Below are 16655 nucleotides of genomic sequence, written 5' to 3'. Positions count from 1 at the left end.
ATGTTTGTGTGTCTGCTAAAAACTTTTGACCGACGGGATAAAAATTCACAAACTTGGTCTCATATGAAAGCCCCACCTTCTGGACGACAAATATCGAAAAATTAGCCCAAAATGACCATCAAAAGTGCGCCAAATGATCGATTTTCTGCAGGGGGGGGGCAAAAAAAAGTGACATTTTAATGTTAAAGATTACATATTTTTAAATCGATTTATAACTGTCCCAAAAAAAACGGGCACCAACTCTTCTACATAAAGTATACACGCGGCTGTTTATTTTGGGTCAACTTGTATTTAAAACCCGCTGAGTCATGTCACGTGATCTTGACATCAGCAAGCTCTAATGGCAGTCTGAATTTACAATTTAAAAATGTTGTTATCGGCAAAAAAATAATTAATTAAAGCTAAACTATGAACTTCTACGCTATGGCAACGTTATCAAATTTATTAGCACATTCAAAATAGTTAGATATGATAGTTAAACGAAAAATAATAAGCCAAACATGTGAAGTAAAAAAAAAATATGCTTACAAAAAATATTAACGATCAAAGTTTTTAAAAATAAAAACAGCCAGACGCCATTTTCCAGTCTTTAGAGTAAGGAAGACGAAGTGAGAGAGACACATACACAAACGCAAACAGAGAGAGACAGAGACAGAGACAGATAGAGAGAGATGTCTGGACAGGAAACGAAATACGTAATTTAATAAAAAATAAAATACTGCTACGTCATCTCGTAACGTTCCCCCGATGACCTCATTTAGTGCCTATCTGTCAATCAAACCTCTTTCACTCGCTTTATAACCCTTATTTTAACACTATAATCAATTCCTCTTACTCTTAGTCTAGACAGTTAAGTGGTTGGAGTTAGTTTCACCTCCACGTTCCGGGTTCAATCCAGCCTCACGACGAAAACTATTTTTTTACTTTTACATCTTTAGACACGCGGGCAACGTTTCTATATTTTTTTTACTTCGCTTATTCTTTAGTTTACTCCCCCCTCCCCCCATACACACAGCGTTTTTTTTTTCCGCTGTTTTTTTTTTTTTTTTTTGATTTGGTTTTTCCGATTTCTTTTAACATCGTTTCAGGGTTATTACTTATCCCCCCCCATACACACACCTAAAAACACCTGGGCAACGCCGGGTACCCCCCCCCCAGTCATCAATAAAAGAGAAAAAAGATATGTTCTTATTTAGAATTTCCTCTATATTAAAAAATAAAAATAAAGAAAAATCTGTATGATGTATGTACCTCTAATGAAACGAAAATATCATGTTCCAAAAATTATGTAAATTGATCAAGTAGTTTTATTTTTTATAAAGAAAATCACTTTTCAGCAATTAATGGGAATTTATAGGCATTACAACATAAATCTTGCAAATTTGAATTATTGAATTAACTCCTTTTGTTTTTTCTTTTTTCTTTTTTCAGATTGTTTTCCAAATGGCAGCTATTCTGTTACTTATAAAATTTGATTTTCTTATCTAAAAATAAAGCTACTTGATCTATTTATATGATTTTTGGAATATAATATTTTCATTTCATCACTAGTACATACATTTGCATTCTTTATTTTTGTTCTTTACTATAGGAGAATTTTGGACAAGAACCAAAAGATGAAGTAAAGCATCAGAACAGATACTACACTTTATTCCTAGCCAAAAGACCTTGATGTTTCTTAAGTAGTAGAATCCGATGGACTGATAATTTTCATGTTTGTTTCTTGAATTCATAAGCGTTATATGGATCGAGACATGGACAATTCCCCGAACAGACGGAACAGACAAAAGAAAATCCAAAGACCTTGTTCATCATATTTTACGATATAAGAAACACGAACATATCCAAATAATCAATATGAATGATAGAAGATGACTCAGTACTTTTACAGTTTAGTCAAGACATTAAAAAATGAAAATATCAAAAAAAAGTTTAAATTGTATGTATCCGTTATGGGACGAAGTTCTCTGAAAAAAAATTTCACTTAATTTCATCAAGTAGTTTTTTTTTTTTTTTAATTTTTTTTTAGAGCAAAAAAACAATTTGTTATGATACCGAGCAAAATGTTCGATTTTTAGGAAGAAAAACTAGTATTAGAGATGGGGAGAGGTGTCAGTGCTTTAACTGGAGTTATCTCCCTTTGTCATTTCTAAAATTCAAACAATTTTTTTTTTTTACATCCAAGATGGCCGCCTTCAACGCGCTCTCATAAAAACGTGTTTTTCCGCTGTAAAAAAAAACTACTTGATGAAATTAAGTGAAATTGTTTTTCGGAGGACTTTGTTCTATAATGGGTACATACAATTTAAACTTTTTTCGATATTTTCATTTTTTAATGTCTTGACTAAACTGTAAAAAGTACTGATGACTCCCCCAAATGTCATCCCTCACGTCATTAATAAAAATCACAATCCTTTCTGCAATCCACCTATATTTAGTACAAATAGACTTCAATTTATCTTTGACTTGTCCACCAAGTTTCAGTTATGAATTTTCAAAAGTCTTTGTTTTATTGTAATCTAATATATAAACAGCTGTAGGTCTGTCGGTCAGTCTGTCTATCTCTATATTTTAAAACTCTATCTCCTCCGAAACTAAAAGTCGCAGAGTGGCGTTAGGGGCCTGAGATGATTGGCTTTTTTATAGGCTGTTCTTTGATGGGTCTTTAGCTGGTTAAAATTGTTTTTCATGGGTCACAAATTGGTCAAAATTGAAAAAAAATCGTTATACATTTTGAACATTCATCTTAGTTTATTTTTAATTTTTAATCAGTTCATATACATGTCACGTTGATACAGTGGTAACTTCACCAGCTTTGAATGCTACAGTTTTGGTTTCGATTCTAACTGATGGCACCTATATACTTTTTTTTTTTTTTACTTTTGAAATCACGACTATAAAAATATATACAAAATCTGGACAAATTAAAATATCATATTTAAGCGTATTTCATGGGCAAAGGCGCCTTTCACCCCCACTGCTAGTTCAATGATAAACACATTCGAATATGATGTGCAAATTATTGATAATTCTTATCCACTCCTTTCTTGACACTGCCTTGGTTTGAGTTGTGATGTTTTTCTTCAGTTAAGGGATAAAAATCACTACCAGAACAGTAACAGAAACTCGCCATGAAGTAAGCGGACAACAAAAAATATTGTGTTTTGAAAGAAACAGCTTACCTTGTAGGCTTGTATATGACAATGTTTTTCAGCTGTTTTCCTTTATGTAATCCATTTCGGCTTTCAGTTAATGTCGGTTATCACAAGAGAAAACTGGCCATTTCAGGGCCTTCCTCTTTGTTTAGTTTCTTGTAGACTTGTATATAATCAAGTTTATCGCTTTTTTTCTTTTCTTAGAGTATTTCATTTCATTTCTTAGTTTATTCACTTATAGACTTGTATATAGTGAAAGAAACTAAGAAAATGAGAATAGTTTAGGGATTGTTTTGATAGACATTATCTTAAAGATGATTCCACTGATAAAACTCTGGGAGGTTATTTATTCAGGTGAATGTGAAGACCATTCAGGATCACATCTATTGATAAGATGATCATTAAAGTGTTTCCGTTTATCATTGAACTAGCCTGGGTTCCCGTCATTGTGTTTGGAGGTGTGTGTTGAGCAAAAAAAAAAAAATGTGGTAGTAAGCAGGCAGGCTCGAACCCATGCTGCGAAGGGGGAAAAGAATGTGAAAAATAAAACGTGACATCTTTGCCGTTGCGCCCATCACCAAACCGGAAGTGACGAATGTTTAAATTAAGGCTAGTTAATCAAAAAGAGGGGATTACTTTAAAAAATATTGGCGAAAAAAGCTGCCCCTCCCTGTAGAAAAGTGCCCAGTTGAGGGTGAAGGAATTAATGTTTCTACCCAAATTTTTTGTATTTGTCGTCCGAAGGGTCGCACTTCAAAATGATACTGATCTTGTAAAAATCCGTCACCTCTGTCGAAAGTTTTAGGCAGACATACAAACATACATACATACATATATACAAACATACATACATTTAAACAGACAGATGAAATTTATATTATAGATGGCAATGAAACAGAGACTGTTGGAAATTCATTGTTGAAACTTGGTGGATAAGTAAAGCATAGAGTGAAGTTTATTTGTACCTGATATGGTTAGCTTAGAGAAATGGTGGTCAATTTGTTATTATTGTATTAATACACCATATACTATTTCACTCCAAAAAAGAAAACTGAGATTATACTTTTTTTTTTTTTTTTTTGACAATTATATGTAAACAGCTTGGAAAAGTGTGTGGTAAATGTAAATAAAACAAAATAACATATTTTAGATTTTAAAGTAGGGGATCAGTTTAGCATATAAATTTACCATAAAATGATCACTCATTTTCTGATGAGATAGTGTTTTAAGGACATCTAACCAGTTTTTATCTTTAGTTAAAAGCAGACGTTCTTAGTCTTCATGCCAAGATCAAAGTGTAGTATCTGTTCTTCAGATGCTACATTTCAATTTCTTGTTCTGTCGGTGGAGGAGAAATCTTTCACGACTGAGACAATTTTTATTTTTGTTCTTTTCTCCACGTTAAAAAATGACGCTGGTGTCTAACTCTGTACCATGGGGAGGTAAAGTAAATAGGAACTCTTTGCCACCTTTTTTAATTTCTTGGAAAAATAGCGTTGGGATATTTTTTCTGTGCGATTTTGTCTATTGCCACCCGGACTTAGGGTTAGTGATCATAAATTTTTTTTACCATCTCAAATTTGGGGGGTCCTTGATATGACCTTAAACTATATCCGATGGTGAGGCCCCAGCTTGCAGGCTTTGGGGAGTGTGGAGCCACCCTTCAATTGCCATTGCTCCCAGGTCCACTCTGACCCGGAGTGGTAGTACCTGTTAGGGTCCTAACTATGGGTTAAATAGAAACCGACTTGAAAAAACAAATATACTCTATTAAAAAATTGTTCTTCAAAATCACTGGATTCTGCATTAAATGACCCGAAAAGGGTTGATATGCCATAAAACAAAAACAACCAACCAACAAATTTGAGGGTGGTAGTAGTAGTAGTAGTATGTAAGGAGGAAATATCATAATTTTTAATTATTTTTACTGCTAATTTTTTCAGGCTGTTTACATGCAATTCCCTACTTCTATGGGAGAGATGCATCCTCAGTTTTTATTAAGACATGTATCTAGGAGTAGGAAAACTCTAATGTAAAACCTGAGGTCTACTATCTACTTGATCTTGTGACAGCCATTGTACTGACTGAGATTAGCAGTTGTTACTGAAACGTGTGGTTCATTCTGCACAAAACCTTCTTCGCTTTTTTGTTTTAATTTTCTTATCACTTTGTTTTTGCTGGGGATGCCAAACATTGTCTCCTTAGTTTAGTTACTCCAACCGAGAGATCTTTTAAAGATTCTAACCGTCCCTTTCACTATAAACAAATCACATGTAGATTTCCTTACAATTAGTTGTTGTGGCAGACCTCATACGTCGAAATCAATCGGTGTATCACATCCTATTTCTTCATCAATGTTTCAATTTGCCAATTCTCAAAAATGCTCTTTCCGTTTTTCTTAGACATTAGTTTTGTTCTTAAAATGCTATTTTATTAGAAACTGCTGCTCCAAAAATTTATGATCATTTCATGCTAATTTATATATGTAACAGATCCCCCACTCTAAATTCTAAAATAATTGTTTTTTAGTTTTTCATGAAAAAAGTAGAATCTTTTTTCATTTTTGGATAAATTAACATATGATGGACATGTACAAATTTACTATGAATTTTATCACTAATTCTATTGATGGCAATTTTGTTAGTGAGGGGGTGACTCTGTACTATAACAAAATTTACATGTTTCATACTATTATACTCTTAGTTGTCGTTATATAAATATTGTATTTGGCTTATCATGACCATGACTAAAATCAAAATGGTATATTTTAATTCTTAAACTAACATTTGTTATTTCTTTCAGTTTACAATAGGGAAATATTTTCTTGAATATATTTTGTTTGTTTGGCTGTTTGATTCTTTTCATTTTTGTTTTTATGCATTTCAATTATTTTTTAACATGCCATTTTGTTTTTGTTTATATTCAAATTTGTTTATTTATGTTCCATTTTGTGTTTTTTTACATTCCACTTTGTGTTTTATATTATATTTTTTTTGTTAAATTTTGCGTTTTTTGTTATATTTTGTGTTTTTTGTTACATTTTGTGTTTTTTTATTACATTTTGCGTTTTTTTACATTTTGTGTTTTTTTTTGTTACATTTTTTGTTTTTGTGATATTTTGCGTTTTTTGTTACATTTTGCGCTTTTGTTACATTTTACGTTTTTGTTACATTTTGTGTTTTTGTTGCATTTTGTGTTTTTTAACGTTTCATTTTGTGTTTTTTAACGTTTCATTTTGTGTTTTTTAACGTTTCATTTTGTGTTTTTTAATGTTTCATTTTGTGTTTTTTAATGTTTCATTTTGTGTTTTTTAACGTTTCATTTTGTGTTTTTTAACGTTTCATTTTGTTTTTTAACGTTTCATTTTGTTTTTTAACGTTTCATTTTGTGTTTTTTAACGTTTCATTTTTTGTTTTTTAACGTTTCATTTTTTGTTTATTTCATTGTTAAAAATTTCTGTGTCATGTTTTTATTTTTACATAATTTTTATTTTGTTTCATGTTTTCTTTTCATTTTCTTTTATTTTTGCTTTTTAACTTTTCATTTTTCTTTTACAGTTTGTAAAACTCCTCAGCATCGAAATATCCATGGTTTAACAGTAAGTAAAAGTTTGTTTTTCTGTTTCTGACTCTGCTACTTCAACTGTTCTACACCTGTTAACCCAGTAATTCTTATCCATTCTTTAAATGTGACCATACGATCAAAGTCTCCTGTTCTGCATGCATCACCCTATACTGTCCAGATTTAGTCTTCCTTTGAGCTCATCATATCTTAGCCAGTCTTTAAGCCTTGCAGTACACAACTATTCTATTACTTTCATATCATTTCTTCATGCAACACATGTCCTCAACTCTCACTGATCAGGTTTCACTTCCATACATCGTCACCCTGCATATGCATGCCTTACAGACTCTTTTTTTTAATGGATTTGGAGTGTAGAGCCACTTTTGTAGTAGAAAAATGTAGTTGTCCCAATCAAAAGAAGTGGCGGCATAAATCCAGTCAGAAACTTTTCAAGGTAAAGTGTTAATCCAATTGCAGTCAGCAGTTCTCGTGTCAAGATGGAAAGTTATCACTGAAGAATTCAGAGATTCACTATGTTTTATAAAGTGATTCTGGTATCAGACTGGTTCATTCTTATTATCCATGATTATATATGTAATTGTATAAATCTTTCTAGATCTTATCTCTTTAGTATGCCAAAAATATTGCAATAATGGAAATTGCACCAGACAAGGTATAAAGCTACTTGATGTAAGGATATAAAACAAAATATTACTTCAAGGTTTAAAACTAGCCAACAGCAAGTGTTCAGTAAATAAATTTTGACCCAGAAAACAATTCTTCCAACTTTGTCAGAAACATTGGTCCCTCATTAGTTCACAGTGAACAAGGCATAAAAAAATGACTAAGTTCAGTATTTGCCCCACTCCCAACCAGTCCCAAAATTCCCAGGGGATGTCAGATCTTAGTGAAAATGAACAAACAATGCAGTTTTAGGCCTTAACATATGTAAATTTGAGTTCTGCACCACGCAAAAAAAAGCCTCAAAAGTCCCCAAGGCCTTAACATATTTAAATTTGAGTTCAGCACCATACAAAACTGCTAAATAAACATACACATAGAAAATTTTGGACAACTATAGTAAAATAGTCCTCAAAATGGAATGTTTTTATTAGCCCTAAAAGAGCCCCTGGGGCACACCCAAGGGTTATCGCGAAGTATAGACAAACAAAATTTATATAGAAATCAGTTACAACTTTTCAGAAAATTTTATAAAAATCCAAGGCATCAATTTATTTTAATAAGCACAAAAGTGTAAATTTTAACTATTTTAACCCGAAAGGCACCCCAAGGATGGGGGGGGGGAATTGGAGTTTTCCTGGAAAATCCATTCAGTTACTTTTTACTCATATCATGTTTAATGTTTGTGCAAAAGTGTGGACAGACGAACGGACAAGGTTGAATTTACAGGTCCACCCTCCTTTTGTCGGGGGACCAAAAATAAGGGAAATGAGAGTTACAAGGCTTCTAAAAGTAAACCCAACATCCACTTTCTACTTCCCTTGGTTAGCAATAGTAACGCTTTGCTGGTTAGTAATGGAAGAAGGTTTCTGAATTTACTCCATCCATATATAACTTTTGCAATCACATCGATATCAATTCCTTATGGTCCTATGGTAACAAAATTTTCTGACTACAATATGGTTGTGTTCAAGTCTAACATAAATAAGTTCTTGATGAGCCGTTCCATATAAGTCATCAAATTTACCGAATTTTCATTACTAATGATTACTATATTGTCCAATTTCTGGTGTACACTCTTTAACCCTTATCCTTGAGTGGCCTCTTGGCCTTGATAATGTGGTGATGCCTGTGTAAAAAAAAAAAAAAAAAAAAAATAGCCTCAATTTTGAAAATTCATTTAATTTTCTTTAAAAACAAATCTTGGATTGTTGATTCTATTCATATTTACTTTGTTTCTTGTTTTAGATCAACACTCGACAATTGTCCAATTCATTCAGCCGGTTTATACCAAGTCAAAAAAAGAAAAGGTAAGCACATTTCTCTAAATCGTGAAATACCTGTTTTAGCTACGTTAAAAAATATTTTTAAAATTTCAAATATTTAAGTAATATTTAATTAAATCTTCATAACTACAATGTTGCAAGCTTTTGGGACTGACATTCACTCCTGATCTGAGATGAAACACATACATCAGATTGGTTGCCAAGATCACTGGAAAGATATTTGGATCACTCTATCGATTTACTAAGTATCTCACTCCCGATGTGATCCTCTATCTGTATAAGAGACAGGTGCGCCCTACAATGGAGTACTGTTGCCACATCTGGACAGGAGCTGCTCAGCAGCCCTATCCTCCCTTGATAGAATTCAAAACCGGCTTCGAAACCTAGTAGGTGCTGCCCTTTTCTTTTCCTTCCTACAGAAGAGACGTCGCCAGCCTGTCTCTGTTCTATCGCTATTTTGATGGTAAGTACTCTCCTGAACTCCGACCTTCATGTGGTCGCTCCCATAAGCACCGAATGTCTTTTTAGAAAGAATTCAAACTAGAAAAATATTGGTGAAACCAATGCTAACAAGAGAATCATGTTATGAAGATGATGATTGGCTAATTTGGTTAGTTATTATTTTAAGATTTTCATTTTTTATTTTTTTGTATCTTTTTTTTTTTTTTAAATAAGATCTGCTCAAGCTGAGAACATTAAAGATATCCTGGCATGTGGTAACATCGCTGCTGAAGATCTGCAGACTATTGAAGTCGTTGGCTCTGGAAACAGTGGCAAAGTGAGCAGGTGGGTAACAAAATTGAACTAAGGAAAGATAATTTGATATTTTAACGAAATCAACAGATTTTTAGTGCTTCTCTATAATTCCATCTAGAAAAAAAAAGTAATAAACAGGTTCTTATTCAGAATACAGAAAAATCTTTATGATGTACACTCGTGAAAGAACAAAAAAATCATATTCTAAAAATTTCATAAATTGATGAAGTAGTTTTATTTTTTCATAAATAAAATCATTTTTAAATGATTTTAGGCAATAAATGAGAAATTGCAGTCATTACAATGCTGATCTTGCAAGTTTCAATTATTGTTTAGTTATCTCCTATTGTTTCTTCAAGATGGAGATGCAAAACAGACCCTCCTCGCAGACTCATAAAATTCGATTTTCTTAAAGATAAAACTACTTGCTCAATTTATGTGATTTTTGGAATGTGACATTTTCATTCTGTCATGGATATGTACATCATACATGTTTTTTATTTTTGTTTTTTAATACAGAGGCAATTGTGGGTAAAAGTTTAGTAAACTTGTTTGATGTAAATACTTTTGAGAGAAAATAATGACAAAAATTTACAGAAATTCGTCCATTAGTTTTGTTTTTAGAAAATCTATAAAAAAAAAATCATTATATCCAAGGGAGATAATTCCTATTTTTTTTACCTCCATCTCCTTTGACTTTCATAATAATACTAATAATGGCAGGTATATTCAGCATTCAATATTTATTTTCTAAAAACCAAACTAACTGATGAATTTCTGTAAATTTTTTGGACTGGTATTCATTTTCCCTAAAATGTAAATACATCATACAGATTTGTTGCAATTTTTTTATTTTTATTTAGCATCCACATTCTATCTTGGTAGAACCATGGAGAACACCAGATTGTTTTTAGAAATATATAAACTAATTATTTGCTTGCAATAAAATTTATTACTCTTATGATGATTATTATTTTTTTTTTGTTTAATTATAAAAATTTAAAGTACATTTTATTTTTTTTGTCATTTTGTATATTTAATGACTTTAAGCTAATTGGTTGGAGGTGCTAATTAGGTTGAAGGAATTCACTTACGAAAACAAATTTATGGCTTATTTCCTCACATTTGGGAGTGCAACCATTCATATGACCAATTTTTTTATTTATTACTTACAAACCTCTCTAATGGTAAATATTGATAAAATAAATGATTATATATTGATAACTCGTTTATGTTCAGCTGGCCAAAGGCAAAAGAATCATAGAAGGACTGTAGGAATGATTCTAGGACAACCTAACGGTATCCCTCAAACAGTTCAAAACAGTTTCTCCTAGCTGACTGCAAGCCACAAATGGTTGCTGAATCTGCATACGTTGAAGTACATGAGACAAAACATGCAATTCAGAAAGGTGGACGAAGGCAAAATAACCATACGAGGACAGCAGAAGCTGTTCAAGGGCGGCTTGAAGATATCCCTCAAATAGCTTTGTTTGTAATCTGACTTCATGAGCGATGATCTTGACAAAAGAGAAAGAATCTGTTTTCTGGGTTAAAATATATCCGCCTTACACTTATCATTGGCCAGTTTTTAATCTGAAAGTAGTAGTATTTTTTATCACCCAGCACTATGGGATGTTTAAAATGACCCATTGTGTAGTTACAGTTTGCAACAACCTCTCTATACTAAATGACAGTCAGTACATGATGAAGAGTCACACCATTCAAGAGATAACCTTATTAATATGCATGGCCAAAGACAGAACACGGCTGATCTAGAGGAATAAACCACAATAAACAATTCTGTTATTCCTATTGGTAGCAGTAGTTTTTATGGCATCCAACAAAAATCTGGTGGCACATTAGAGAACAGCTTAGTTCTACGGATGATCATAATCTTGACAATGGACAAACACAATGCCTCAGTTAGCGGAGAACTATGGTGAGATGGTGTCTTGATAAAATACTCATCCTTTTAAAAGAGTTGATAATAGGAAAGACAACCAACTGTAAAAATTTTGTTTCAAACTTTGTCTGCTCTAAGTAAGTTTGCAAGACACGGTGAATAGACATCAAAGTAACCATAAAAAGACACACCCATGCAAGTTATGGAAACCTGTCTACAACTGACGGTCAATCAGTCAGTCAGTTACATCAAGTGGCTTCTGGCCTTGTTTGGCACCATTTCTATAAATATAAAAGAAAATATACTTTGAGTTTAACACATTTACCAATACAATTGCACAAAATCATTTTCACTTCAGATGTTGGCAAGTAGCCAATCTCTTTCTGGAAAGAATTCTAACTAGAAAACTATTAGGGAAACCAATGCAGACACTAGTATCTTCGGATTTATACGATATGAATTAATGACCGATACAATGAACAACAGTGATTTTTCTTTTACTTCTAGATCACTACATGGACCAACTCAGAAAATTATGGCTGTAAAAGTAAGTGGTTATTTATACAGTTATTTTCTTGACTGAATTTCTCACATTAAAAGCGCTTATATACCATAATCATTTACTTGTAAAATTCACTCATCTCAATCGTTCAATCAATTCAAGTTATTAAAATCAAACCTTCTCTTATCCATATCGTCATTATACCTTGGCTCTGAGAACTGAGTTCAATTTTGTGGTGTGATACCATGTAGTTCCCTGCTCGCCAACGCTGTCTCCGTGAACTTCTCCTTTGTCTTCTCTTCTGTCCGAGTCATCATTTCTCACAATAGTGGCTATTGAAGAGATGCGCGCAAGTATATATATAAAAAAAGGTTATAGTCAGTTAATGTACTTCCTAGTGTGGCACAATCACGTTCACATACTGGTTCTCAACAGATCACTGAAGTTAAGCAACGTTGGGCTTGGCCAGTACCAGATGAGTGACCATTTTGGAAGGCTAGGCACTGTATGTACCTTCTGGGAAGGTTGGGTGCGAGGCGAGCCCCTCTACTTTGAAAAAAATAACTCCTCGCTCACTACAAAAGCATCTACAAAGTTATGGACGGATGGAACGTACTTCCTAACTTCCAGTGTATCATTACCGAAAACGGTGACAAGTCAAATTACTTTCTTCATTTTTATCTGTCACGACTTTATCTTCCTCGTTCATGTGCTCGTTTTTATTACGATTTTTTTCCAATTGTTTTTTTTTTTATTTAATAATCATTGAAAAGTTTTTTCAGTCTTATTTTTATTAAAAATTATTGAAATTAGTTTTAGTTTTTATTGAAAATATTTTTTTAATTATTTTAAAACTATTTGGGGAATATTATGTATTTCAAATTTTGTTATTTTGATTTCAATAATTTTATCTTATATATAACTTTCATAAACATATATTTAATATATAAATTCAAATAAAAAAACTTATTTTTAAAATGAAAAAGAAAAATTTTTTTATAATTTCGAAAACATATTTCTTATAAAATTGAAAATATCATAATGCAGTGGACTGTGTTTTTTTGTGTGGAATGTTCACAAGGCACCTCCCAGTATGTGTGTGGCTGTGCATGGCATAAAGAGAAGAACCTGTTCAATCACAAATGGCTGGAATGACAAGATTACAGACTCCCTACTCCGCCATATGATGTGCGAGACTGTGGACTCGGTAAAGCAGAACGATCCAGCTTGTGAGAACTGGTGCGTGGACAGCCAGGAACTGAATGTATAGGTCAATGCCAGCATGCTAGCAACCAGAGCAGCATTAGAAAGAGATGGAATTGTGGTGGACGACACTTGTTGGCTGCGACCTGAGAACGATGCGCAGTATATTAATCTGGATAAATTGGATGTGGTGTTGAGAGGAATTAACTCCTGTGGCAGACCAAGGTGTTACACATGAAGACAGACTCTGCGTGTGTACAAAACTGGGCGTCGGAAACTCTCAGCGGGAAAGTGGGAATTCATACCGAGGCTGCCAGTGAGATGCTCATTAGAAGACGCCTGAATACATTCAAAGAATTGAGCTCTCAGTAGATGTGACATTGGTTGCGTCACTTCACAACATGATGGATCAATTGATGTGCATACCACAATGATAGTTCAATGCCATGAAGAAGGATGCGGGATCCAAGCCACTAATCAGTGCAGTGCATGTTGCTGAGCTGGACGCAGTGGACATCCAGGAGTGTGATGCACCGGTTATTTTGCCCGGAGAGTTTTCCCTGCTACAACAAAAGCAGGAGTCAGATTAGCACTACAAACATGTTTGGAATGCCAATCTATAGATCCAGCGCCAGTCCATTGGGAGAAAGGAAAGCTGGAGGTGAACAGTGACTGGCAACGGTTGGGAATGGACATTACACACTACGGTGCTTACCATTTCCTAACTATTATGAATTATGGGCCATTCTCGGTTTTCAGTGTGAAGGCAATTAATACGACAGGACTCGGCAACTATAATTCACCAATTGGAAGCGTACTTATTGCAATGTAAAACAGATTGTGGCTAAAATGCACTGCTCCATACCAAAGGGCGTCTATTTGTACAATGTGACTCCAAAAGACGAATCATCTTTGACCTAACCAGCCAATGCTATATACCAGTATGAGGTCTGGGTGAAAGGAATCGATGTTGTGCCACCAGTTGCAGGCCCCGAGCATAGTCCATACCAAATTGGAGAGTATGTGTGAGTGACGACACCAGAGAGTCAGGGTACCACGAGATTTAGCCAGGGTTGTGTAATTGAGATAATCAGTCGACAGTCCATCTTGATGGATGGGATGCCCCAACACGGGAAGGACCTACATCCCCAATATCGTGTACTCTTATCAGAATATTCCGACAGCACAACATCCTTGGAGAGCAGATCGGCAAGTGATACCTGATGACGAAACATACTCAGAAGATTGTTAAGAGCCAGGAGTAAAAGACATGCGCGCCCCCGATGAAGCCCATGGTTCTGAAGAGGCCCCACAATTATGAAGAAGCACCCAACAATGACTACCACCACCGAGATATAGCCTGTATGATCATGAGATCAGGGAGGAGTGTGACAACAGTCATGGAAACAAGTGGCCAAGGGTGGCATGTGCGATGTTCAAAACTTGAAACCCAACTGATAGGACACAAAAAAATTACCGATACTCAAATTCAACTGCGTTCACCCCGTATTTCTTTGATTGGAAAGATGTTTTTTGCTCACTCGGAGTCATTTTGTACGTACTCTGCGTGTTAGTCGGAAAGAAAATACAGATTTTTTTTTTTGTCATACAGTTAACTTGTGTGTCAGAGGGAGAAAAACAATTTTTTTTTTTTTTTTGTACACCAAATGGTATTCAGCAGTTAAAAACTTTCAACTCTTCAAATTTTTTTTTTTATTTCTCAAAAGGTTGTACAGCTTGATGTTAGCCAAGAGGTACAATATGGAATTATTTCAGAATTGGAAATTTTGTGCAAGGTACAGTCTCCTTTTTTTTTTTTTTAATTTTTCTAATAAATCATACTTTTGCTTTTATGAAATTATGGATAAAGCAATTGTAAGGAAAGTGTTGATGAACAATGCATTTTCTTCAGATTTTGTACTGATTGAACACCACACAATACTACAAGATGGCTTAGAAATTACAATAGGACAGAATTAAAGATCCTACTAATACTGTGTTATAATTAGTTATATTTTTTTGGAAAAAAGGATTCCAGCAGAGTGCTCTATATATAGGGAAAATTTTCTAAGAGCGTATTATTTATATTTTTATTTACAGAAAGTTTACATAAGTTATCGGTACTGTCGGTTTCAAACCTGATGTAATATCCATATCAAGCTCTCTTCATATGATACTCATCTGTTTTATAATTGGAATTGGAAACATACATTTATATTATAAGATCTCGTGCAAATCTTGTTTTTTTTTTAAACAACCTTAAAATTCAAATAATAAAATTGAAAAATTTGTCACTTTATTGTTTTGGACACTAAAGAAACCAAAAGAAAAGGGAAAAAGAAAAGGAGAAATTGTATATACTTAAAATTTTTCTGTTATATGTTATTCTTATATATTTGGATTGTTTATTGCATCATCTATGAAAAACTATGTTTTTGTAAATCTATTAATTTCAAATTTTTTCGGTGTTAAACAGAATTATTTTATCCTAACTAGTGTAAGGGAGATAACGTTGTAAAAGTCTAAGATTTATTTAAAATTTATAATAATTATTTTTATTATTATTTTTATTTAATTTTCTTCTATATGTATTATTATATACTATATGTTTATATTCCTTCACCCGCCTTATTCAATATGGGTAAAATATAAATTTCCTTTAAATATCCTGAAGAAACCTATTATATATAAATTTTAATTATATTATATATTCGAAATTTCATTCTAAAAACTAATTTATAAGATTTGACAAATTTATTAATTTTAAAAACCAATTGTTAAACAATTTTAATTAAATTTTTATATTAACTCCAAATTTAAAATTAAAACTGACTTCAATTTAAAATCACTTCCAATGTCAAAATTAAATTTTTATTTAAAAGTTTATAATAAATTTATATTTAAAATTTAAACGTAGTCATTGTTAATCGAGCCTAAGGAAATGGTACACTATACTAAACTCTTATTATTATATTCCCCTCTTTTTTTTTTTTTTTTTAGCTATTCAATATAATAATTTAAAATAAAAAAAGATTTTAAAATAAAAATAAAACTTAAAAAAAAAAAATGCTGTGTTATAGTCATGAAATTAGGTTGCTTAATAAAGTATATGAAAATCCATAAGAAATATTTATATTCGTAATTTATTTGGATTATTTGGACTACTGTTCTCATCTTGAGTGTTTATTCTCATGTTTTGGCCAATGTTATCTATGACCTTCTTCAAGTATATTTTGTCGAACATGGGAATCCAGATACCAAAAAGGGGGCAACTGGATTGTGATATAAATTGTTTCAATGGAGAAGGACAGAAAAAATGATGTGTAGATATTACACTTTGAAATATTTGTCAAAAAATATAACGGTACAATTTAAATTTAAAATGTCAAGTAATTATGACTTTAGGACACGCAAACAGTAATTAAATAAACAAACAAATTAAGAACAAGCTTTAAATAATTTAAAGAATGAAAATAATTAATGAAGAAATAATTAAGTTTGTGAGTGTTTGTATGGTCAAATTGCAATTACAACTCTAACAATATATTTCTGTAAGAGAGTAGTTGAAAGATTTATTCTTAAGAGAGAAATTTACTTAAAGATGC

General features: G+C 32.6%; 1 protein-coding gene across 1 annotated transcript in view; it reads left to right on the top strand.

The window, feature by feature from the left end:
- LOC145276943 (dual specificity mitogen-activated protein kinase kinase 5-like) overlaps positions 1–16655 on the top strand; it is a 79116-nt gene that overhangs the window by 14655 nt on the left and 47806 nt on the right. Inside the window, exons 5-9 of the mRNA XM_080128449.1 lie at positions 6713–6753; positions 8649–8710; positions 9362–9472; positions 11853–11892; positions 14778–14846. Coding sequence (XP_079984575.1) covers positions 6713–6753; positions 8649–8710; positions 9362–9472; positions 11853–11892; positions 14778–14846 — 323 coding nt within the window. The remainder of the gene's footprint in view (positions 1–6712; positions 6754–8648; positions 8711–9361; positions 9473–11852; positions 11893–14777; positions 14847–16655) is intronic.

Source organism: Euprymna scolopes, chromosome 5, assembly GCF_053919585.1.
Source record: "Euprymna scolopes isolate OS-2025 chromosome 5, ASM5391958v1, whole genome shotgun sequence".
In the NCBI taxonomy this organism is placed as follows: Eukaryota; Metazoa; Mollusca; class Cephalopoda; order Sepiida; family Sepiolidae; genus Euprymna; species Euprymna scolopes.
Note: the sequence above shows the minus strand (reverse complement) of the source record. Positions and strands in the feature narration are given on the sequence as shown.